Source organism: Staurois parvus, unplaced genomic scaffold, assembly GCF_062004578.1.
Source record: "Staurois parvus isolate SC_StPar_1 unplaced genomic scaffold, SC_StPar_1.0 ptg000946l, whole genome shotgun sequence".
Taxonomy (NCBI): Eukaryota; Metazoa; Chordata; class Amphibia; order Anura; family Ranidae; genus Staurois; species Staurois parvus.
In genome coordinates, this window is record NW_028318742.1 from 1,272,839 (window position 1) to 1,296,655 (window position 23,817).

At 42.6% G+C, this 23,817-nt stretch overlaps 1 protein-coding gene across 1 annotated transcript in view; it reads right to left on the bottom strand.

The window, feature by feature from the left end:
* Positions 1–206: 206 nt before the first annotated feature.
* Positions 207–23,817, bottom strand: part of EPG5 (ectopic P-granules 5 autophagy tethering factor) — a 210,699-nt gene continuing 187,088 nt past the window's right edge. Inside the window, exons 38-44 of the mRNA XM_089656878.1 lie at positions 22,517–22,726; positions 17,891–18,035; positions 16,818–17,060; positions 14,972–15,191; positions 14,103–14,318; positions 8,494–8,608; positions 207–3,798 (exon numbers count right to left, since the gene is read on the bottom strand). Of these exons, the coding sequence (XP_089513004.1) occupies positions 3,616–3,798; positions 8,494–8,608; positions 14,103–14,318; positions 14,972–15,191; positions 16,818–17,060; positions 17,891–18,035; positions 22,517–22,726 (1,332 nt within the window). The 3' untranslated portion in view covers positions 207–3,615. The remainder of the gene's footprint in view (positions 3,799–8,493; positions 8,609–14,102; positions 14,319–14,971; positions 15,192–16,817; positions 17,061–17,890; positions 18,036–22,516; positions 22,727–23,817) is intronic.

A 23,817-nucleotide genomic window follows, 5' to 3' on the forward strand; every position in this document is an offset into this window, starting at 1 on the left:
GCAACACTGCACTGGACACTTAAAGGACAGGCATTTGGATCAGGTTTCTTTGATTTGGCAACACAGGGGCTACATATGGCAACCCCTTCCATTTTTTTTTTTTTTTACGACATTTACTCATTGAGCTCTGCCATGTACTGGTACTCATCCACAGGCACTAGAATAAATCCTGCAACAAAAACGATAACTAAATCCTGCAACAAAAATGATAACTGTTCTTTAAAACATATTAGCTCTTGTAAAACAACTGGGAACAATTATCCTTGCAAATATAAAGGTCCAAGCCTACTGCTTTGATTACATTAAGCAGTTGGTACTAATCAATGACACGATGTAAACCGCAGCGCGTCTTCTGTGCCGGGCTGAGAACAAGGAAGACGTTGTGATCCCTCCAGGTATTCATTCAGCTTTCTGGTATTGGCTGACTGGAATCGCACAGGAATGGGAGGAGCTGATCTAAACTCAAGCGGTTTCTCATCTGAGTCTTCAGTGACTACATGTGCTTCCTGAGTGCAGTGCAGTGCAGTGCAAAATCATTTATGGCTCCGGGGACTGAAGATATATCAATCAAGTAGGTACAGGGGGCATATGGCTTTCTTGTTCTCAGTGTTCACTAAAGACTTGCTTCTAGGTAAAGCCTACAAACACTTACCTGCTGGCCTCCAACGTCAGGCAACAAACAGAACATTGCTTCGTATACAATAGAAGCATTTTCCAAGTATAGGCAAATACATTGTGTAAAGTGTAAGTTGAAGTCAAGTATTCTTCTAAGGTATTCTTAGGTATTTCTTCTGGGAAACTACAACTCCCAGCCATCACAATGTTCCATAAAAGGTTCTTTTGGATCTGCTTAGGACTAGGAAATTTACACAGCATGAAGTTTTCCTACCTAATTTTATATTTCTCCAAGAATTCAGTAGCTAAGTTTCATCTTTGTAGTCAACAGTTAAAGTGGTTGTAAACCCTTACATACCCTTACATGAAGTGACTGGCTTCAGAGATGAAGAAAATCCTACTTACGTTGTGCCTGTTTATCTGCAGCCTCCTCTCCTCTATATCCATTCAAAGTCCAGACATTGTACAACTTTTCTAAGCCTGCAGAAAGCAGGGAGCTGACACTCTGCAGAGCTAAGTAAAAGTTGATTGGAGGGAAAGGACACTCCCTAATTACACAGCACACAGGAACAGTGCTGAAGATGTCAATTACAGGCTGTGTGCTGGAACTCCCTCCCATCACCTTTTTTATCTTTTGATGTAAGAAAAACCTGTCAAGTGCGGGATAGCAGAGGAAGGAGGCAACAGACAAAAATGACACTTAGTGATCTGGATTGAGACAAACACACACTATAGAGGGATATGCTTTGTTCATATTTCATGTCTGAGGTTTAAAACCACGTTAAGTGTCTGCCCTCTTCGAGTTTTCGGAGAAGATGTTTTTCTTTGTCAGATAGATTGCCAAATCTAAATTATTGAGAAGCTGCTTGAAGAGAGACAATCATTTGCAATTCATTCCACTGTTGCACAAAGCTGCCGAATTCTGGTAAGTGTATGCTACCTGTGAGGTTCCAAAAAAAAAGAATTGCCACAAGAATTTTTAATTCTGGCCATTCAGTTTTGTGAGTCGGGTATCCCTGTCAGACTGCATAGCCAAGTTCTTGACTGCAGCAGAAGCTTGAACATTGGTCATATACACACCCGAGTGCTCTGATTGGACAATGAACAAGCAGTACTTTTGTGAGGTCATTCCTCTGCTCACTGTGTTCCCTGCCATTCCATGTACAGGGGATTCCAAGAGGTAATATCAAGACAGAATTCCTTGTATGCCTTGCATTTACATGCATTTTATGTTTTTTTTTTTTCTTTTTTTATGACTACATAACTGCATTCATTGGTGTTTTGTTTAGATCTGCCTGAAGCTCGGTGCTTTGCCCAAGTTAGGGAAAGCAGCAGGCCCTCTTTTAATGAAGGCTTCACCAGCATCTTCTACTCACCATCCCTTTGCTACTCTATGGCACTATTTGCTCCTCGAATGCAAAGGGAGGAAATCCTGAGTATGTTCCAAATCCTGACTAATGCAGGCCATACACGAGTCGAAAGCCGGCCGTTTAAAAAAAAAAATTTTTTTAAATCGGTCATTCAATAGGCCGACGTCACCACCAACGGTAAAAAAAAAAAAAAAAAAAAAAAAATCGGCCGATTTTCGTCCCGTCTACGGCCGGCATTTAATTACTTCTGTCTCTGCAGAGAGCTCCGCTATTATATTTGACATGAAAAAGTATTGCGGTTGCAACATTGTATCTATTTGTATCCATTTCAGATACAGATGTTTTTATTTGGATACAAATAGATACAATGTTGCAACCGCAATACTTTTTCATGTCAAATATAATAGCGGACTGGAATTCTTATTCTTTTTCTTCTTCTTCTTCTTCTTCTTGCAGGTCACGGCTCATGCGCAGATTTTTTATCGTTAAAAATATCGGCCGATTTGCCCATCATTGCCGCGAAAATCGGCCAATCGGCAAAAAGGTCCGATTTTTTACCAACTTTACCGATTAAAAAAATGTGCCAAAATCCCAAAAAACGGCCGACCAATTAACCCACTAACGGTGCGAAAATCGGCCGATTTTCGACCCGTCTATGGCCTGCATTACACAGGGCCAAGGACTTCCGTCACACTCATGTGACAGCACTGTGTGCAAGAGCAAGCAACCACCAACCATCATAGCTGCTGCATGGGAGCAGGTCACATTTGGTCACATACCCAAAATTACTGGGTATCTGTCTTTGTACCCAGTGACCAAACAGTGGGGGACTAAATGAAAGGCGAGTATGTTTTTTTTTTTTTTGGTCGGAAAAGGAAACAGGAGGGTAAGCCCACAGGCCATAGTCAACTCTTTACTGTTGCATTTGTAAACTCTTAATTGTAGCCACCAGCACGAAATTACAACAATTCTGGTAGAAATGGCAACGGTCATTCGCAGCTACTACTGTTCTTATAGTGCAACTTTTTTTCTTTTTTATTCTTTATACAGAATCAAAATAGTTGTGCCAAGGCTAATTCATAGCCGACATTTTATCTGATGCTGAACAAGTTGAAAGGCAAAGGGTGAATGGACAGTAATATAAGATTTCACCTACTTTTATGTTCTGTGTTATACTGATCCACTCTGTACAATGCCAAGCACAGAATGACCAGCAGGAGGTGAGGGTTCTGCCTTGAACACAATTAGCTGGTCTCAGTGCAACTCACCCCCCCTTATAAGCTGCAGGCACTGATTCTGCCTGTGTGTGGGTTACTTTGCATCAATAATGGCTAATAGGAAATGAGCCCAGGGACCAACAATAATGAAGAGGTATGTAAACAAAGATTGCACACACTACATACACAGCAGGACTTACAATAATAACTCTTACCTATCTATTAAAAGCGTTTGATGTTCTGCCTGTACGACCCTTTTAAGATGAAATCACTACATCAGCATTCACTTCTAATGTCTCTTACATGTGAGCACACCTATACAGGATGTTGTAAAAAACATGAAATGAGTGATATAAATAGCTACAAAAACTGAAAAGCTTAAAAAAAGCTCCCGTGGGTGGGAGATTGGCAGTTTATCGTATAATATTCAGATAATGCACTTCCGGGTACAAAGAGTTGATGAGCAGAGCTAACAGTGTGTTTCCGTCCTGAAGGCAGTGACCTGGGTACCGGATGAACTGCACGGCCTGGGAGATCTGGTCCTGGTACTCCGCATACTGCTTGCTCGAGGTCAGAGACTCCACGCCACTTAAAGCCTGTAGAATAAGTAAATATATATCAGTGCAACAAAAAACAATAGGATATTGGCTTCAATGTATAAAACAGAGCAGAGATCAGAGGCGGACTGACAACTCATGGGGCCCCCGGGCAATAGGGGATCGTGGGGCCCCTGTGTCCTTGCCCAAACTCAAAAAAGCCTATGAAAAAGGTACCAGGGGCATCTCATGGGGCCCCCTACTGACCCAAGGCCCTCGGGCAGTGCCCGAGTTTCCAAATGGTCAGTCCGCCCCTAGCAGAGACGCTGGAGAGCTGCGTTCAGTCATTTCCAGTGATGGGTACTGCTATGGAATACAAAACAGTTCAGACAACTGTCCATTCCAACCTTGCAGTGACAGTTCGAGGAAGGCCCTTGTCTGTTTTCTGTGCACAAACCCAGCTCCATAAAGACATGGTTTGACCAGTGGCCACAGAACCCTGACTTCAACCCTACTGAACACCTTTGGGATGAACTGAAATGTAGCCTGTGAACCAGGTCTTCTGAGCTAGCTTGGAGTCTATTACAGCAGTAAAGGGGTAGGAGCAATGGTCCATGGTACAAATGTCCATGGTACAAATGGACCATGGTACAAATGGTCAGTCCGCCCTGGCAGAGATGCTACAGAGCTGAGTTCAGGCATTTCCAGTGATGGGTACTGCTATGGAATACAAAACAGTTCAGACAACTGTCCATTCCAACCTTGCAGTGACAGTTCGAGGAAGGCCCTTGTCTGTTTTCTGTGCACGAACCCAGCTCCATAAAGACATGGGTTGACCAGTGGCCACAGAACCCTGACTTCAACCCTACTGAACACCTTTGGGATGAACTGAAATGTAGCCTGTGAACCAGGTCTTCTCAGCTAGCTTGGAGTCTATTACAGCAGTAAAGGGGTAGGAGCAATGCTGTATTATTATTATACAGGATTTATATGGCGCCAACAGTTTGCTCAGCGCTTTACAATATAACAAGAGACAATACAGTTCAATACAAGAGGGTTAGGAGGGCCCTGATCCTTGGAGCTTACAAACTAAGAGGGAGGGGCTAGTGGTACAAAAGGTAGTAACTGTGGGGGATGGACTGGTTGGAAGAGTAGAAGATTCCATTATTAGCTGAGGGCAGGATAGGCTTCCCTGAAGAGAGAGGTTTTCAGAGATCGCCTAAAAGTGAGCAGAGTAGGTGATAGTCTGATAAATTGGGGTAGAGAGTTCCAGAGGATGGGGGAAGCTCTGAAGAAGTCCTGGAGACGAGCAAGGGAGGAGGAGACAAGGGAGCTAGAGAGTAGGAGATCTTGCGAGGAGCGGAGAGTACGGTTTGGGTGATATTTAGAGACAAGATCAGTGATGTAATTTGGGGCGGAGTTATAAATGGCTTTATACGTTATTGTTAGTGTTTTGAATTTTATCCGTTGGGCAATGGGAAGCCAGTGGAGGGATTGGCAGAGAGGGGTGGAGGACACTGAGTGGAGGCCAGTGGAATGATTGGCAGAGAGGGGTGGCAGATACAGAACGGTTAGTAAGGTGGATGAGTCTGGCAGCAGCATTCATGATAGACTGAAATGGGGATAGCCTGCGATGAGGTAGGCCAATGAAGAGGGAGTTGCAATAATCAAGGCGAGATATAACAAGGGTATTAAAGCTTATGCTTAGTTTGAACAAAAAAAAACTCATCAAGAGTTCTGACTATATGTGCCCTTTCCCCTCCCCACTCCCCCATTCATAGAAACTGTACTAGAGCTTTCATGAATGAAAAGGGATCTATCTATGAATAGAGGATGGGTGGATGAATGAATAAAAGGTCTGCCTCTTCCATTCACAGATCGCTTTTCATTCTGTAATACAGTACACTGGTAGTGAATAGATAGGCACTGTACTTCAAATAAAATATAAATTCACCCTATGAACTCAATAGGATAGCTGAATATTGGTTGATTGTGAATGCACAACAATTAGTAATCATCAAACAATTTAAAAACCCAAACAATTCAAAAGACAGTGTAATCATTGACTATATGCTCCTATTTCTATAGAAAGTCCTTGTGCTTCCACCAAGTGCTAAATAAACAAAGTGTAAGAGCTCATGTACACTGCAGCTGATAAACTCACGTTCAGGAGCTGTTCAGCATTTTTTTCAGCAGCCCCTGAACTCCCCCTAATGTTTTCCTATGTGTCTATGTACACATCGTCATTTACAGGCAGTTGAGTTTACAGTCGTTTTTTTGAACACAAAAAACTTACATTCAGCAGTCGATTTTATCAGCGTTCCAAACGCAAAACGTTTTTAAACGTGGCTAAACGCGGCAAATCACGTTTATAATCGTTTGAATTCTTTTTTTAACTCTTCCAGTTCCCGATGCTGTCCAGAGCCTTTTTTATCATGAAAAATGCATGCAAAGCATTTTCAAGGTACTCAAATGGACAAAACACTGAACACAGGATGTTCCTACCAAGCTTGTCACACATTGTAATGACCAATTCACACCTCAGACCTCTCCCACCCTTGGAAACAAAAGATATGTTAATGACCATTCACACCTCAAATTTCTCATGAAGAACCCCTGCCAGGTGGCCTTACTGACTCCCTCCACCAGACACCTTTCCCACCCTTGGAAACAAAAGAAATGTTAATGAGCAAATCCCACCTATGTTAATCTCAACACATCCTGCTGTCTCTGCTTCTACTCTCTGTATTTCTCTGAAACAGTCTGAAATAGTTAATAATTTACCACTTTTCGGTGCATTCTGGGCATTTGAGAGGTTCTCCTGTGCTTATCTTTAAAAAATGCTTCTAAACACAAACGCGCATAAACGTGTTATGCAAACGCGGCTAAACAGACATGTTTTTAACCTGCGTTTTCCAGCAGTTTCCATCGTTCAGAAGTGTCCTGTGAACATGGGACATAATAGTCCTTTTTTATAACTCAATAATGGTGACAAAAAGATCCATGTGTCCACACCTCGGTGCACAGGCAAATGAATGGCTCATTCACCAGACCTATATGACCCCCATAACGGTGGTCATATATTTCGCATTGTGTTTTTATAAACCAGGATATTCTCTAAAGGTTCCTCCACGTATGGTCTCCATCACCCACACTTCATATCTGAATAGCCAGAAGGACTGATGTAAAATTGACAATATATACACCAAAAGATATTTCGAGGGATTGAGACTGGTAATCCATGCTGATTATACCATACCACTTGAAGGAATCACAAAAATGAAAAACTGTTCTAAGTGTAGTATTTACTGAGGCAACAGCAAGAATTAAAAATAAACTTACCCCTTGGCGCTGGCTCTTCCTGGCCCTTTAAGGGTTTCGGAAGCCGGGAGGCGGGGGCAGGGTTTTAGGGTCATGTGACTGCCATGATTCGCAGTCACATGATCGGGAAAGGGACTTTTCCGTGAGTACCAGACATGTGTGCTGGGAGCGCGCAGAGCGCGTGCTCTCAGCACGTTTTCCTTAATTGCACAAAAATGTGCGGCCGCTCGGCGTCTAGAACAGATACCAATAATAACATTGTTTAAAGTGGTTGTGAAGGCTGAAGGTTTTTTACCTTCACATATTCTATGCATGAAGGTAAAAATCCTTCTGTGTGCAGCAGTGCCCCCAGCCCCCTAATACTTACCTGAGCCTCATCACAATCCAGTGATGTGAATGACAGCCTCAACTGTCCCGGGTCTCTGTCTCCTCATTGGCTGACACAGCAAGCGGCAGTCATTGGCTCCTGCTGCTGGTAATCACAGCCATTCAGCCAATGAGGAGAGAGAGGGGGCGGGGCCAAGCCACAGCTTTGTGTGTGAATGGACACATGGAGCAGCGGGTGCCCCCATAGCAAGCTGCTTGATGTGGGGGCACCCAATAGGAGGGAATGACAGCCTCAGTTGTTCCAGGTCTCTGTCTCCTCATTGGCTGAGACAGCAAGCGGCAGCCATTGGCTCCCGCTGCTGTTAATCACAGCCAGTCAGCCAATGAGTAGAGAGAGGGGGTGGGGCCAAGTCATGGCTCCGAGTGTGAATGGACACATGGAGCAGCGTGTGCCCTCATAGCAAGCTGCTTGCTGTGGGGGCACCCGACAGAAGGGAGGGGCCAGGAGAGTCTGCGGGGGACCCGAGAAGAGGAGGATCCAGGCTGCTCTGTGCAAAACCACTACACACAGCAGGTAAGTATAAACATGTTTGTTATTTTACAAAAAAAAAGAAAAAAGAGCCTTTAGAATCACTAAATTCCAACCTCCCAAAAATGTGTCCTTGCTGTGAAAACTTCCTATTACTTCCTGCCACGACCACCGCCTTCTTCTCAAAATCTAATACAAAGACTCCAACTTAATTGGCCCTACAAGGTGTGCATGAGTGTGGCCTAAACATTACCTTATAGATTATTTAGGGTGACTGATTTCATGTGTATAGTACTTCACCAAAATGTTGGCTCCACACACAAAAAAGAAGAAAAATCTGCTCTGCTTCACCTGCCCACTCAGCAATATGCAGGAAAAATGGAAACATTTTAGCAAACAATCCTTGTATGACAGTGGAAATGGGAGTGTATGCTCCTCAGGGGCGGGCCCATGTAATGGTTCTAATTACTAAGTAAGATGTTGATCAATATTCTCCTGCTACATCAATATTGTCAACAAATAGTCAAGGAATTTTGCAAATATTAATCTATGTTTTTCCCTTAATTCGGACTGCTTACCTGCTGAGCTTTTGGCGACATGTGAAGGCCAGATCCCGCCTTAAGGCGCACTTGGTTTTCAGCAGGAATCTGAGCCAAAATGAAGGCGGCCAAGCTACGAGCGATAATCCGGAATCTAAAACAAACAGGACAAATGAGACACCAAGGGTATATATTTGAATGATGCAGGAACAGATATTCTCTCACTTAGCTGCACTAATTCAGAATTGTGTATCACTTCTAGAACAATCCTTAAAGCGGGAAAACAAAGAAAAGAGGGTGCACTAGCCTAGCGCATTATCCCAGTAAATATTTATTATAAAAATGTAAATACATCTATTCACAAACACAAAATTGACAAGGCACATCAAAGTCTCCCTATTGTTCAGTCCACTCCATGTGTTCCTCAGCTTGGGAGAACATCATCTGGATACAACTGGCTTCCACTTTTCGAGGGTGTACCCTTTTCTTCAAAGCCAAACCTTTTGTGTCCCCTACTGCTTGCCTATTTATATGACACTAGCCATGCCATTAGGTTCCTTTGCTTCTCCCACTCATAGGGTGGGTCCAATCCTCTCATAAAAATCACATAATACACCAATTAAAAATACAAAAATAATATGACACACTGATCAAAAATACAAAAATGATGAACCAACTATAGATTCCTGCCAGATATGATCTATACCAACTAAATCTGCCATGTACTGTACATTCCTTGACCTCATGTGCATTCACAAAATAAAAATACCTCTTATTCTCAGCCCAATGGTACATTTTTCTCTTGTATCGGCACTTGAAGCACCGCTTATGGCTGCAGCATTAGGTACACATGGGGGTTTATTTACTAAAGCTGGAGAGTGCAAAGTCAGACTCACTTCTGCATAGAAACCAATCAGCTCTTAACCTCAGCTTGTTCAAATACGTTTTAGCAATAAAACCTGGAAGCTGATTGGTTTCTATGCAGGGGTGAGTCTGATTCTGCACTCTCCAGCTTTAGTAAATAACAGTCATTATGTTAAATATACAGTATATACTCAATCATAATGTATTATGGCCAGCCATACATCCATAATTACCCAAGAGGCGAGCTGGAATACACGCCGAGTGTGGGTTGGATATGCATTCCAGCCGCTACGTCCAGTAACTGTTGCACACCACTTCTAGTTTTGGTGGCAGCGGCTGGCCACTTCGAAGACTTGGACTACACTGAAGTCAACCGCTGCACTCCACATGGGAAGTGCAAGTGCATCTTGCCAATCTGGACCGACTCTTCAATGGAGTCCAGTGCAGGAGCAGAATCCAGTGCAATCCTTAAAGCGGACCTGAATTCAAAAATTTAAGATTTGCTACATTATAGTAACTGTTGCGCGCAACTTCTGGTTTTGGTGGCAGCGGCTGGCCACTTCGAAGACTTGGACTACACTGAAGTCAACCGCTGCACTCCACATTGGAATGCAAGTGCATCTTGCCAATCTGGACTGATTCTGCAATGGAGTCCAGTACAGGAGCAGAATCCAGTGCAATCCTTAAAGCGGACCTGAATTCAAAAATGGAAAATTTGCAACATTATAGGGAACATTTAGAAAGATTAACCCCTTGACGCCGACGTAACACAAATATGCGGCCTTACGGAACTGGGCTTTTTTCCGTGGGGCCGCATATTTGTGTACCCGTGTTTGTGCTGGGAGCACGCTGCACAGCGCGCTCCCAGCACAAAGACCGCGGTGTCACTGAGAGCTCCGGGTACCGTTCTAACGATCGGGACCTGGACATCCCCGATTCCGGGTCACATGATTGCTGTGATATCCTCTGATTGGCTATCACAGTGATCAGTCACTATGCAGCCCGCCCCCTTGCTTTTTTTCTCTCTCTGTGAATGGAGAAGAGAGATACATTGTATCTCTCTAACTCCTGGCATAGAGAGAAAAAAAATGTTTGTAAAAAAAAAAAAGAAGATAAATAAATATTAAAAAATAAAAGAAAAAAATAAAGAAAAAATACCTGGATCAAGGTTTGATCTAGTTCAGTGCCAGGGTTATTGTTTGGGTCAGGGTCAAAGGTCAAGGTCAAAAAGGTCAGGGTCAAAGGTCAGGATTTAAAAAAAAAATTGGTATCAGTGTCAGTGTGTTTTAGGTAAAAAAAAAAAAAAAAAAAAAGACAAAAAGAAAATGCGCACTATTGTTTCTGGGCTGTACTACGGGTACAAACAACATACACATATATGGTATCGCTGCGATCGTCAGGAGCTGGAGAATTTATTTTGGGTTGTTCTTTGGTGGTAGGTTATGACAGTAACAAGTAACACACACCTAAATAAAAAAAAGTTTTGTTTTTTTTTTTTACTATTTTGGGCCAGTTTTCCTTTGATAATAAAAAAACAAATCAGGAGATATCCATTACCATTTACCACCAAATGAAAGCCCAATTTGAAGAAAACGAGGTATAATTCACATGGATGTACAAAGTAGTTGTGATTATATGTACGGTTATACGAACACATGTCAACGTTGCAGAATTGTGCTTAGGCATTTAGATTTGTTTTACCCTTAGGTGTGAAGGGGTTAAACTATGCCTAACCAGAAAAACAGAATTTTTGTACTCACCATAAAATCCTTTCTGTGTCGCTCAATGGACTACAAGAAAAGTCTTAGATTAGAGGTTCAGTCAAAATCTAACTAGGCATAAACCTGCTCCCACTCTAGGCCCTATGCTAACTACCCTGTCAAGGAATGATGTGTATACTTCTCTAATCTAATGGCGCTTCAGTCAGGTCACATAACCTCCCCAGCAGCCAGCTTAAGTGTAGAGGAGAGAGCAATGACAATGGTGACATCATGTTTGGTTATGGAACAGTGGAAAGTTGGAGTAAAACCCCCGAGACCCTTCTGTTGATAGAGATTGGGCCTTTGACACCTTTGTCCAGAAATTCTGATAAGGCCTGATATAATCTGCTCACAGACTTGAAGATGTCTATCAACACCAAGGCCCTCCATGCGACTCCCAGTCCACACACAAAGTGAGAGCTAAAGCAAAAAATGAAGAGGAGCAGGGGACGCAACTCGAGTTCATAGCCTGGGACACCATTACATCCAGATATCTGGGATAGTTGTCCAAGCCTCCAAAAAAAGGTCAAAAGATATTCCTCTACGCTGGAAAGAGGGGGCACGCCGTCATGTCATGGAAAGCTTGTCTGAGTATTTGGCAGACCTAGAATGCCAGATAGTGTGGGTGGATGGGGAGTCAAGTTAGGAGAGCCTTGGCACTGAAATAGAGGAAGTGGAGAAACAAAACGTATGATTCTTGAAGTTCAGAGAGCGAGTCGGCCTCTTAGGCTTCTTTCATTGTGGAACAAGGATCCAGTAGCATGTTTTTTAAAAAGCATCGGCATCTAAAGCTTAAGAGTCCAGCAGATTAAATGCGTCTTACAACATAGTTCTGCAGACAAGTGAAAGAAGCCAGAAGGCCTCTAGCAAGTTATCACAGCAGAAATGTGATGTCACTGCCATTGGCTCAACGAGTTTAAATGAGCAGAGGATCAGCAGCGGTGGTTAGATCCCTAGGGATTTTGAACAGTCATACAAGGTTTGAAAAACTAAAATCACAGTGAGAATCAGGAGGGAAGCAGCTGAATGGAAGAGTGGATTAGCTGTCCTATATGAACCAAGGCTGGAAACAGTACAGTTATAGGCAACAGGCTGATTCTTTAGATTCAGGGCGGTGTGCACTGCATTAATAAGAACTGAAACAGTCTCTTTTAAAGCGGATCTTCACCCTATATATATATATATATAAAGCTCAGCGGCTAAGTGGTTAGCACTTCCACCTAGCAGCACTAGGGTTGCCGGTTTGAATCCCAACCATGACACTGCCTGCCTGGAGTTTGCATGTTCTTCCTGTGCCTGCGTGGGTTTTCTCCAGGTATTCTGGTTTCCTCACACACTCCAAAAGACATGCTGGTAGCTTCATTGGATCCTGTGTAAATTGGCCCTAGTATATGTATGTATGAATGTGAGTTAGGGATATTCGATTGTAAGCTACTTGAGGGCGGGGACTGATGTGAATGTACAATATACATGTCAGACACAGCATAAATTGACGACGCTACATAAGGACCTGTAATAAATATATGCATAATAATAAGTTCTCCTCTCTGCACCCCTCCTCTACACAAACAGGGCTGTTTTTTTTAAACTTGGCAGCCGGTCCCCTCCATGCACATCACTTGCCTATGCATGTGACATGCATTTCCCAGGAGGCTTTTAGTCTTTCACTGAGTAGGAGGGGGGGCAGGCCTAGCGGTGCAGCATCTCGAGGCCCCTCAGCTGAACCAGGTAGAGCCTCTTGATGATGTCAAAAGATGGCGGCGTGGGCCTGAGCAGTGTTTATTGACAGAAGGATGTCAGCAGGTCAACGCTGGATCTGGGGACTGGGTGAGTATCCAAACTGTTCAGATATTGCCTGCAGGTAAGCAGGGGTATAGAAATAAAAAATTAAAAAGGAGGTAGGCTGAAGGTCCTCTTTAACTCAGGAGTAACAGCAGTAGACTGACTCCTCAGGGGAGGAGCTCACCAGACAGTGCAGAGCAAGGCCATGTAAGTCAGTATAAGGGAAAAGATCACACAAGGAGTCCACAGGCAATACTAGTGATTTGTCCTTTGCCCTCTGTTTGTCTTTTTGGGCACATTTCCACAGTCCCCTTTAAAGTAAACTACAAAGGTCCTCATTGCATACAAGTGGTGTACAAACAGGACCCTTCACTGCAACAGCCCTGGTTATTTACTACTTGACCTCCATACAGGTTGGTCATCAGCTCTGAGGAAAGGGATTTGTCCCCGAAACGCGTCAGCCATTTGACCGCACTGACAGTGAGAACACCTTGCCTGCCGTTGTGGCCATTGTCATTTTTCTATGCTTTTTAGATACATGCTTCGTCTGTGAGTATGTTTTTATGATTTAATTCCTACAATAAACCTTGGATAATGCACTAGGTGTGTGCGCCACCTGTTTTTCTCTCTATCCAGTGGCTGATTTCCCCGTCTGAGGAGGGCTGCACCCCTGGAACATTTCCTTTTGGTTGTCGCTGTCCTGGTACCCTTGGCTTCCCTTTTGGCTGTGCATATCTTGAGGCGCTGGAGAGTACATACGCCTTCACTGCAACAGCATGTGTCTTTGCTATAGGGCAGGGGTGGGCAACTGTGGCCCTCCAGCTATTGTCCAATGAGGCATTGCAAAACTGACAGTTACAAGCATGACTCCCAAAGGCAGAGGCATGATGGGACTTGTAGTTCACCCCTGTTAACCACAGTTGCCCACCCCTGCTATAGGGGATTAGAGCAGGGATAGCATTGGCCACATGACCAAGGGTTTAAAAAATTAATTGGCTTTAAACAAATCTACGAATTTTATAGTGTCCGCATTGATATTTTTTCCTAAGGGGTTATGTGCAACAACCTCATACAATACATTTTCATTTTTACAATTTACTTTTTCGTTTATCTAAATCTCTCAATTTGTACCAGATGGAAAGGAGTCCATGTAATACGGTACAGTTAAGCAGGCACCAAGTGATCTTATTTCTATTTTCTAGGGAAACATTGTTTTTTTTTTTCTTAAGGGTGACTTTTTACCTTGCAGACAGTGGTGATTTCCTCCCGAGTCCGATGGCCCCCAGAATCCCTGACGTCATCCTCTCCTCTCCCAAAAAGCCAAGTTTAGTCTGAAGGGACAGTAGTGTTCTTATGACTGTATCTGTCACTGTGCTGTCATTCTGCTCCACCTGGATCAAAGATAGCTGGAGAGTTTTGTGGAACCACAGGAAGAGTTTGGGCTCCTCATTCGAAGAACTACAGGAACAGAAACAACTGCATTAGACTACATTTTATATTTTTGTATATTTTGTATAAAATGCAAACACTCTGAAACTGTAATCTAAAATAGTACAAGCATGCATACTTGCAAAATCTTGTGTTAACTTCTGCATTATCCAAATTTTTTTTTTGTTATCCGTATGCCATCTTGCACAATCTGCTACAATACCTTTCCTTAGTATTAATTGAAGGTGATGAAGGAGTTGCTGCTGTTTGAGAAAAGTGATGTAGTTATTCCTTCACAGGGAGATCTATGTAGGAACTATTTTCTTTGCTAGAAACTGTGCATATACTAATAGGGTGGGTCCATCCCCACCCCTATCCCAATTCTATCCTGTTCTTTTATCAACCACTTGTTACTTGTTTTACTACATGCTGCTGTCAATCAAATAAAAAGTCAGAACACAGGTCTGAGAACTGGGCTGGGGAGAGACACATTGTTCTGTGCAGTGATGGTCTCTACCCCTTACCCAACATAGGAGGATAATGACATATCTGGAGGGAAGTGTGGAAAGCCTGTCACCTCTGAGCTCCTATAGGAAAATATTTAATTATTTTGGGTAAAAATCTCAAAATAGGAAAACAGGACTATTGTGGTGTTGACACAATATACATAGACAGATGCCTACCTTGGCTGTACTTGCTCCAGCCACTTGGAGATCTTCACCAGCACCCTCAGCTCATTGGGCAGGGTTTGTTCTCGGTTTAAACACTGCAGGACATAGACGTGGAGTGTCAGGTAGCTGCCGAGAGTCAGGCATTCCTGCAGAAACTCCTCGGTGGTGAGCTCCGGCACTTGCAGGGATGCCAGGATTGGACCCCAGCCTGGGTTCTGGTTATGAAGCGTGTCTATAAAAAGGGAAAAAAAATGGCAGCACTCACATGTCTGTTTGCCAAAATCCAAACAAATGTGTTTTAAAGTAGCTACAGCAACTGGAAATTATACACCATAGTGAGATTACAGGGCCAGTGCACCCAAATATTTTATCTAGTTTAAGACTGGGGGAGGCTAAATCTGACCCTCAAATTCTTATATGTCTTTCATATTCATATTTGGGGCAGCACAATAGCTTAATGGTTAGCACTACCGCCTGGCAGTACTAGGGTCGTTGGTTCGAATCCCAGCCACGGCACCACCTGCGTGGAGTTTGCATGTTCTCCCTGTGCCTGCGTGGGTTTCCTCCGGGTACTCCGGTTTCCTCCCACTTTCCAAAGACATGCTGGTAGGTTAATTGGATCCTGTATAAATTGTCCCTAGTATGTGTATGTATGAATGTGAGTTAGGGACCTTAGATTGCACACCCCTTGAGGGTTAGGGACTGATGTGAATGTACAATATATATGAGTAAAGCGCTGCGTAAATTGACGGCGCTATATAAGTACCTGAAATAAATACTAAATAATAATAAATAATATTCCAACAACAAGATCTCTCTGCCATGATTCCTAACTTTTTTCCTGCACACCTGAGAGTTTCGGAGCCCCTGATCACATTTATGTGTTCCAGCTCCTGCTGCATTCTCCACCACAGTAAACAAATATAGCAGGGAGAGTGGGAGCTCCTCATAATGGTCATAGCAAGTATGCAGACCTGGGAACTCACCAACAGAGTCCCTGAAAGATACAACAAATTGAGGTTCATCACTCTAGCATCTAGCTAAGTGAGAAGAATAGGCTAGAACCAAGCAGAATGCCCCATAAGTCCATCAGCAGGAAAACAACCTGCAAGCAGCTGGCCACCGAAGCCAACTGCAAGCCTGCCAGAGGAATGGAAAAGCCTAACCGCTACTGGCACGGTGCTGTGGCTCTCCAAGAGATATGACGCTAACAGAAATCCACAGAGCCACTCATATGAAAGCTGTCCTTCCAGCGACTCATATGGGAAGAATGAAAACCGGTATATAGACACTTCACCTTCCTGCATAACAACTCCCCTCAGTGCTCAGACTCTGAGGCTGGCGATACCTCTATAGCATGTAGGTCACAGGAAAGATGGTCGGCACTCAGGATGGTATCCAAAAATAATTTTCCTTTATTGAAAAAGCATGGTCAATGACTGTAAACCAGGCAATGCATTTCAGCCATCGGGCCTTTGTCAAAATGTTGGCTGTTTTACAATTCTTCAAGTGGATGGCATTCCGAGTGCCGACCATCTTTCCTGTGACTCATTAGGGAAGAACTGCGTTTCCATAGCTCTGTTAAGGAGGCTTCAGAGGCTTATCTCATAGGGCTCTTCAAAGACACCAACCTTTGCGTCATACAGGCCAAGTGGTTCACCATCATGCCCATGGACATATGGCTGGCATGCAGTATTAATGGGGAGGGGGCACAGAATATATCACCAGCTGCCCCTTATTTACTCTAAATTCTACCAAATACAGGAAGATGGTTGGACAAACCTTTGAAAAATAATTTATTACCTTTTGAAAGTCCACTCGGAGTAAATGAGCTAGTTCTTTGGAAAGTTTGGCTTACCATCCTTGAAGTAGGAGAGGATACAGGCTTCGGTGGCCTCTGCCATATGTTTGATGGAGGCCAGGCTCTGACAAGCTGCAGTCAGCAGAGGCATGACCATCAGGCCTTGTACTTTAGAGTCAATCCACTGTATCAGGGCCCCTCGTAGTGACTCAGCTGTGGTCACGCTGGCATTGTTCATTAACATCAGAAGCTCCATGAAGAGACTGCTCACTGCCATGTGCCGCTTTTGCATCTCCAGATCTGAAAGATAGCCAGGGTTACGTGACTCCATGGTCAGACAGCTTTGTTATGTTCAGTAAATATAAAAGTAAATATTGACTAAAGCATTTAAAGTGGACCTGAGCTAAAAAGTGGTGATTTTCTATTGCAGTGAACATCAAGAAAGGTTAATTATGCCTAAATTGTACCCTAAAAAAATCTACCTTTTGCATTGAATTTCTTCTAGAAAATAGCAGCCCACTCCCTGTGCTTAGGTAGTTCTGTTCTGTGGCCTTATAGCACTATATCTGCAGTGTGAGATCATCTAAGGCACTAATGCCTCTGAATGCTAGTCTTGATTTGGTGTCAATCACTGTTCACTAGATGGAGAAGACGCTGTACCTAAGGACTTGCAGTGCAAGGATCTCTTTGCTTCATTTATTCTCAGAATCAGTGCTTCCTTTATTTATCATGCTGCTTCCCAATTATCCCCTACCAGTCATCAGAGCACAGCTCTACCATGAGGAGGCAAAGTCCTTCCTCTACCAAGATGGCTGCCTACACTTACAGGTAAAAGTGCAGAACAAGACATGGTAAGTTCGTAATGGGGAAAAGATCAGTTGTAGGGAGCTCAGGGGCAATACTGGTGACTAGTCCTTTGCTTGTATTTTTTTGGGCACAACTTTCACAGTACAGGTACATTTTAAAGGACACGTAACCTACAATAGTAACCAGCAAAGGACCCTTTTGCTTCACATTTTGAGTTCAGGCCCACTTTATATTAAAAAAATAGATTATGTAGCATTTTATTTATTAATCTTCAGTAAAAAGAACTTTTCCTTTAAGAACCAGGGAATAAGCATTGAACTCACCTGGTGGACTGAAAATGGCAATATCATCCAACAACTTGGACATCTCTTGCTCTAGGGCTGAAGTGCTGATTTTGTTGCTCTGCTCCAAAGAGCCCAGAAACTGAACCATCTGCTGCACGAATATCCGACACTTGGGAGTCACATCCTAGAGATGAGTGATGACAACAATACACAGTGAATGGACCAAACTTACTTGCATGGTAGGGAAATCGTTCCCTTTACTAACTAACCCTTCCTTCCTTTTGTACCCCTTCCAGCGTCATGACACAGGCAGAGCACGTGTACCCACTACTCATACCTTCTGTTCTCTAATAGATAGCAAGCTCTAAGGAACAGAACCCTCATACCTCTTATTCTCTGTTTGATAGTAAGCTATAAAAAAAAAAAAAAAAAAAAGACTAAACTATAATGAGCAGGACCCTTATACCTCCTCTGTTCAGTATACAAAAAATATCACACTGAAACACAAACACATTCAGAGCAGAGTTCTGCCTTAAAGTTTATTGTATAGTGGATCATCAAAAGCAATGGAATAGCATCCTACAGATATGCTTCCTTGATGCTACCCTCAGATCGAAAAATCTAGTAGGAAACTGTAAAAAGAGCACACAGGAGGGCACACACACCTAGTGCATTACCGAAGGTTTATTGTATAAAATAAAAACATACAGACAAATGAAAACTCACCAAAACTGAATGTATACAGTCATGGCCAAAAATATTAGCACCCCTGCAATTCTGTCAGATAATACACCTATCCTCCCAGAAAGTTGTTGCAATTACAAATGTTTCAGCGTTCTCATGTTTATTTCTCTTGTTTGTATTGGTCTGACACAAAAAAGTGGAGAAACAAAAAGCCAAAACTGACACATTCCATGCAAAATCCCAAAAATGGACTGGACAAAATTATTGGCACCCTCAAGTTAATATTTGGTAGCACACCCCGTTGGAAACAATAACTGAAATCAAAGGCTTCCTGTAACCATCAATGAGTTCCTTACACCTCTCTACTAGAATGCTGGACCACTCTGCTTTCGCCAACTGCTCCAGGTCTCTCAGATTGGAAGGGTTCCTTTTCCCAACTGCTGTTCTGAGATCTCTCCACAGGAGCTCTATGGGATGGAGATCTGGATTCATTGCTGGCCAGTTCAGTACTCTACAGTGCTTTGTCTGAAACCATTTCTGGGGGCTTTTTGACATGTGCTTTGGGTCATTGTCCTGCTGTAAGACCCATGACCTCTGACAGAGACCCAATTTTCTGACACTGGGCCCTACATTGCACCCCAGAATTCTTTGGTAGTCTTCATCTTCAGATTTCATAATGCCATGCACACAAGCAAGACATCCAGTGCCTGAAGCAGCAAAGCAACCCCGAAACAACCACGTTTGACTGTAGGGACTGAATTCTTTTCTTTAAAGGCCTCATTGCTTTTTCTGAAAACAGTAGAATGATGGGTTTTACCAAAAACCTGGAATTTTGTTTTGTCTATCCACAGCACATTCTCCCAAAAGGATTTTTCCTTCCTCGGGTACGTTTTGGCAAGCTCCAAACTCGTTTTTCTATGTTTCTGTGTCACCAGTGGGGTCCTCCTGGGTCTCCTACCATAGGGTCCCTTTTCCATTCAGTTGGCAACGTATAGTGTGAGCTGACACCGTTGTACCCTATGCCTGAAGGTCAGCTTGAATTTGTCTGGAGGTTGATTGAAGTTCTTTAGCCATCATTCCAACAATCCTTTTTTTCAATCTTTGATCAAGTTTTCTCTTTTGTCCACATCCAGTGAGAGAAGTTACAGTGCCATGGGCTGTAAACCTCTTGACAATGTTGCGCACAGTGGACACAGGAACATTAAGATCTCTGGAGACCTTGATATTGTCCATTCTTATCCAAAATTTTTGTTCTCAAATCCTCAGACAATTCTTTGCTGCTCTTTCTCTTCTCCACGCTCCATGAGACACACAACAGAAAGATTGAGTAAAATTTTCACCATTTTAACTGGTTGCCGGTGTGATTTCTATATTGTCAGCACCTGGTAAGTGATACAGGTGAGTTTAATTCAAATCTACAGGAGCATCACAAACTTGGAATGCAATTATTTCTTACAATTCTGAGAAGGTGCCAATAGTTTTGTCCAGTCCATTTTTTGAGTTTACGTGGAATGTGTCAGATTTGGCTTTTTGTTTCTCCACATTTTTGTATCATACCAATAAAAACAAAAGAAATAAACACGAGAATGCCGAAACATTTGTAATTGCAACAATTTTCTGGGAGAAGTAGTACATTATCGAACAGAAATGCAGGGGGGCCAATATTTTTGGTCATGGCTGTACAAGCAAGGTATTACACTAAATCTCAATCCAGTTTGGGAATAGCATGGCCAAACACACCCTGACACTGCACTGGCAAGCTGACATTTCAGGAGATGCACCCCCTTCTTCAGAGCTCTTCTGCATCGCTTGTATACATTCATTTTTGTGACTATCCATTTGGATCTATATTTCTATTTCATACAATAAACCTTCAGTAATGCACTACGCATGTGTGCCCCCCTGTGTGCTCGCATACTATGGGGCATGTGTGCCCCCCTGTGTGCTCACATACTATGGGGCATGTGTGCCCCCCTGTGTGCTCACATACTATGGGGCATGTGTGCCCCCCTGTGTGCTCACATACTATGGGGCATGTGTGCCCCCCCGTGTGCTCACATACTATGGGGCATGTGTGCCCCCCTGTGTGCTCACATACTATAGGGCATGTGTGCCCACATACTATGGGGCATGTGTGCCCCCCCGTGTGCTCACATACTATGGGGCATGTGTACCCCCCTGTGTGACCCTCATACTTCCTGTTCCCTATCACAGTGTACACTGTAATGAGTAGAACCCTCATACCTGTTCCTTATTAGATTGCCTGTACTTTCCTATATACTTTTGGCCACATACTCTGGCCAGCTCAGTAGATTGCCTTAAAAAAGTCCTGGAATCTTTCTTGGATACACAGAATATAACTGGATATAACATTTATAGGTAAAGTTGATCCAGGGAATATCCGATTGCCTCTCGGGGGATCAGGAAGGAATTTTTTTCCCTGCAGGAGCAAATTGGATCATGCTTTGCTGGGTTTTTTTTGCCTTCCTCTGGACCAACTGTGGCTATAGGATTACAATTTTTTTTTTTTTTTTAATGGGTGAACTGGATGGACTTTTGTCTTTTTTCAGCCAGACTATGTATGTAACTTTTCCCTATAGATTGTAAGGGGTATCTATCAGGACCCTCATACATATGTTAACACGCCTGGCGTTAATACATTCTATTGGCCACAATTCTGGCCATCATAATGCAATAACATGGGAATGCATCTAGCATTAACGCACATTAAGGAGCTTTTGAGGGCTCTTTTATGCTCAAAAGCTCCTCTCCTGAACACACAAAGTTTTTTTTTCTGCCTCCTAACTCCCCTGCCACTAAACTGAAAAGGTCTACAGTGTGCATGGACTTACATAGGCTAACAGAGAATGAATAACTCAAACGCCTGTAGAAGCAGCTTTTTTTGTGCTGCAGTGTGCATGAGGCCTTAACCCCTTCACATCTAAGGGTAAAACAAATCTTAATGCCTAAGCACAATTTTGCAACGTTGACATGTGTTAATAAATCCATTCATATCATCACAACTACTTTGTACATCCAGGTGAATTATACTTTGTTTTTTTCAGGACAAATTGGGCTTTCATTTGGTGGTAAATGGTAATGGATATCTCCGGATTTTTTTATATTATCAAAGGAAAACTGGCCCAAAACAGTAAAAAAATAAATCTTTTTTTTATTTTGCTGCGTGTTTCTTGTTACTACCATAACCTACCACCAAAGAACAACCCAAAATAAATTCTCCAGATCTTGTTGATCGCAGCGATACCATATATGTGTATGTTATTTGTTGTTTGTACCCGCAGTACAGCCCGGAATCAATAGTGCGCATTTTGTTTTTGTCTTTTTTTTTTACCTAAAACACACTGACACTGATACCAAATTTATTTTAAATCCTGACCTTTGACCCTGACCCAAAGACTAACCCTGGCACTGAACTAGATCAAACCTTGATCTGTAGGTAGTTTTTCTTTATTTTTTATTTTACTTTTTAATATTTATTAATCTTTTTTTTACAAAAAAATTTTTTCCCTCTATGCCAGAAGTTAGAAAGATACAATGTATCTCTCTCCTCAATTCATAGAGAGAAAAAACAAGGGGCTGGGCTGTACAGTGACTGATCACTGTGATAGCCAATCAGAGGCTATCACAGCGATCATGTGACCCAGAATCGGGAGTCCCGGGTCCCGATCGTTAGAACGGGACCCAGTGCTCTCAGTGAAACCGCGGTCTTTGTGCTGGGAGTGCACCGTGTGGCGCCCTCCCAGCACAAAGTTAGGTACGCAAATATGCGGCCCCCACGGAAATAAGCCCAGTTCTGTGAGGCCGCATATTTGTGTGACGTCGGCGTCAAGGGGTTAATCTTTAGACCACAAGTAGTAGGACCCTTAAAATTCTTTTACATGGCAAACTGTAACAAATGGAACATGATATTGTAATGTGAATATCAGGAAACAACAAGAGCACACGTCTGCTTGCACTCACGGAATAGATACTGCAGTCAGGAAAAGAGGTGAGTCCTGCGGAGACACGCAGCAGCTTTATAAGGAGCTCATCTGCTAGGTGGGTGCTCAGGATCACAGAAGGTGGGTAATGGCTGCTGAAATACCCGATGACGTTCTGGTAGGAGACGGCATCCACCAAGTGCCATGACAATGTGCCGGCCTGCCCTAAGAGATTAATCAATGGAGCCCCCTGTCCAACCAAAAGATGTCACAAGTCATTTACAGATAAACAAGACAGGTTAGGAGCAAAACAGATTTACAAGCAGAGAATAAAAATAAAAAACATAAAACAGTCGTTGCCTAAAAAAATAAAAAAAAAAAAAGAATCTACTGAAGTACTGCAAGCTTTTCTCAGTGGTGCCTCTGCTTTAGAAAACATCACTACACACTAATTTCATTCCAAGTGACCATAGATCAGTTTTACATTGCTAAAACTTTTATGAATTTGGACTGATATATTTCCAACCAGTCGTGGAAGAAGGGAGGACATCATTGTTTCTAAGAAGATGTCTGAAGGGAGATTTTTTTTAAACAGGGCTTGCAGAACTGCTATCTAGGGATGACTAGCCACTTGAGCTCCTGAGGATTTACCCCCCTTAATGACCAGGCCTCTTTTTGCTACTCGGCGCTGCACTAATTCAACTGATAATTGCGCGGTCATGCAATGCTGCACCCAAACGAAATTTACGTCCTTTTTTTCACACAAATAGAGCTTTCTTTCGGTGTAATTTGATCACCTGTGCGCTTTTTATTTTTCACGCTATAAACAAAAAAAGGCCAAAAATTTTGAAGAAAAACAATATTTTTTATTTTCAGCTATAAAAAATATATAGTAAACTCAAAGTTGGTTATAAATTTAGGCCAAAATGTATTCTGCTCCATGTTTTTGGTAAAAAAAATCCCAATAAGTGTATATTGATTGCTTGGTGTGGAAGTTATAGCGTCTACAAACTATGGTATAGATACTGCAATTTACGCCATTTTTCTGCTATACAGCGCTGCACTAGTTTAATGGACAATTGCGCGGTCATGCAATACGGTACATAAATGAAATTTACATCCTTTTTTCCCCACAAATTGAGCTTTCTTTCGGTGGTATTTGATCGCCTGTGCGGTTTTTATTTTTTTGCGCTATAAAAAAAAAAAGGCTGACAATTTTGAGTAAAAAAAAAACAACTATATTTTGGACTTTTTGCTATAAAACATGTCCAGTAAAAAAAAAATTCAAAAATCAAATTTAGTCATAAATTTCTGCCAAAATGCATTCTGCGACATGTCTTT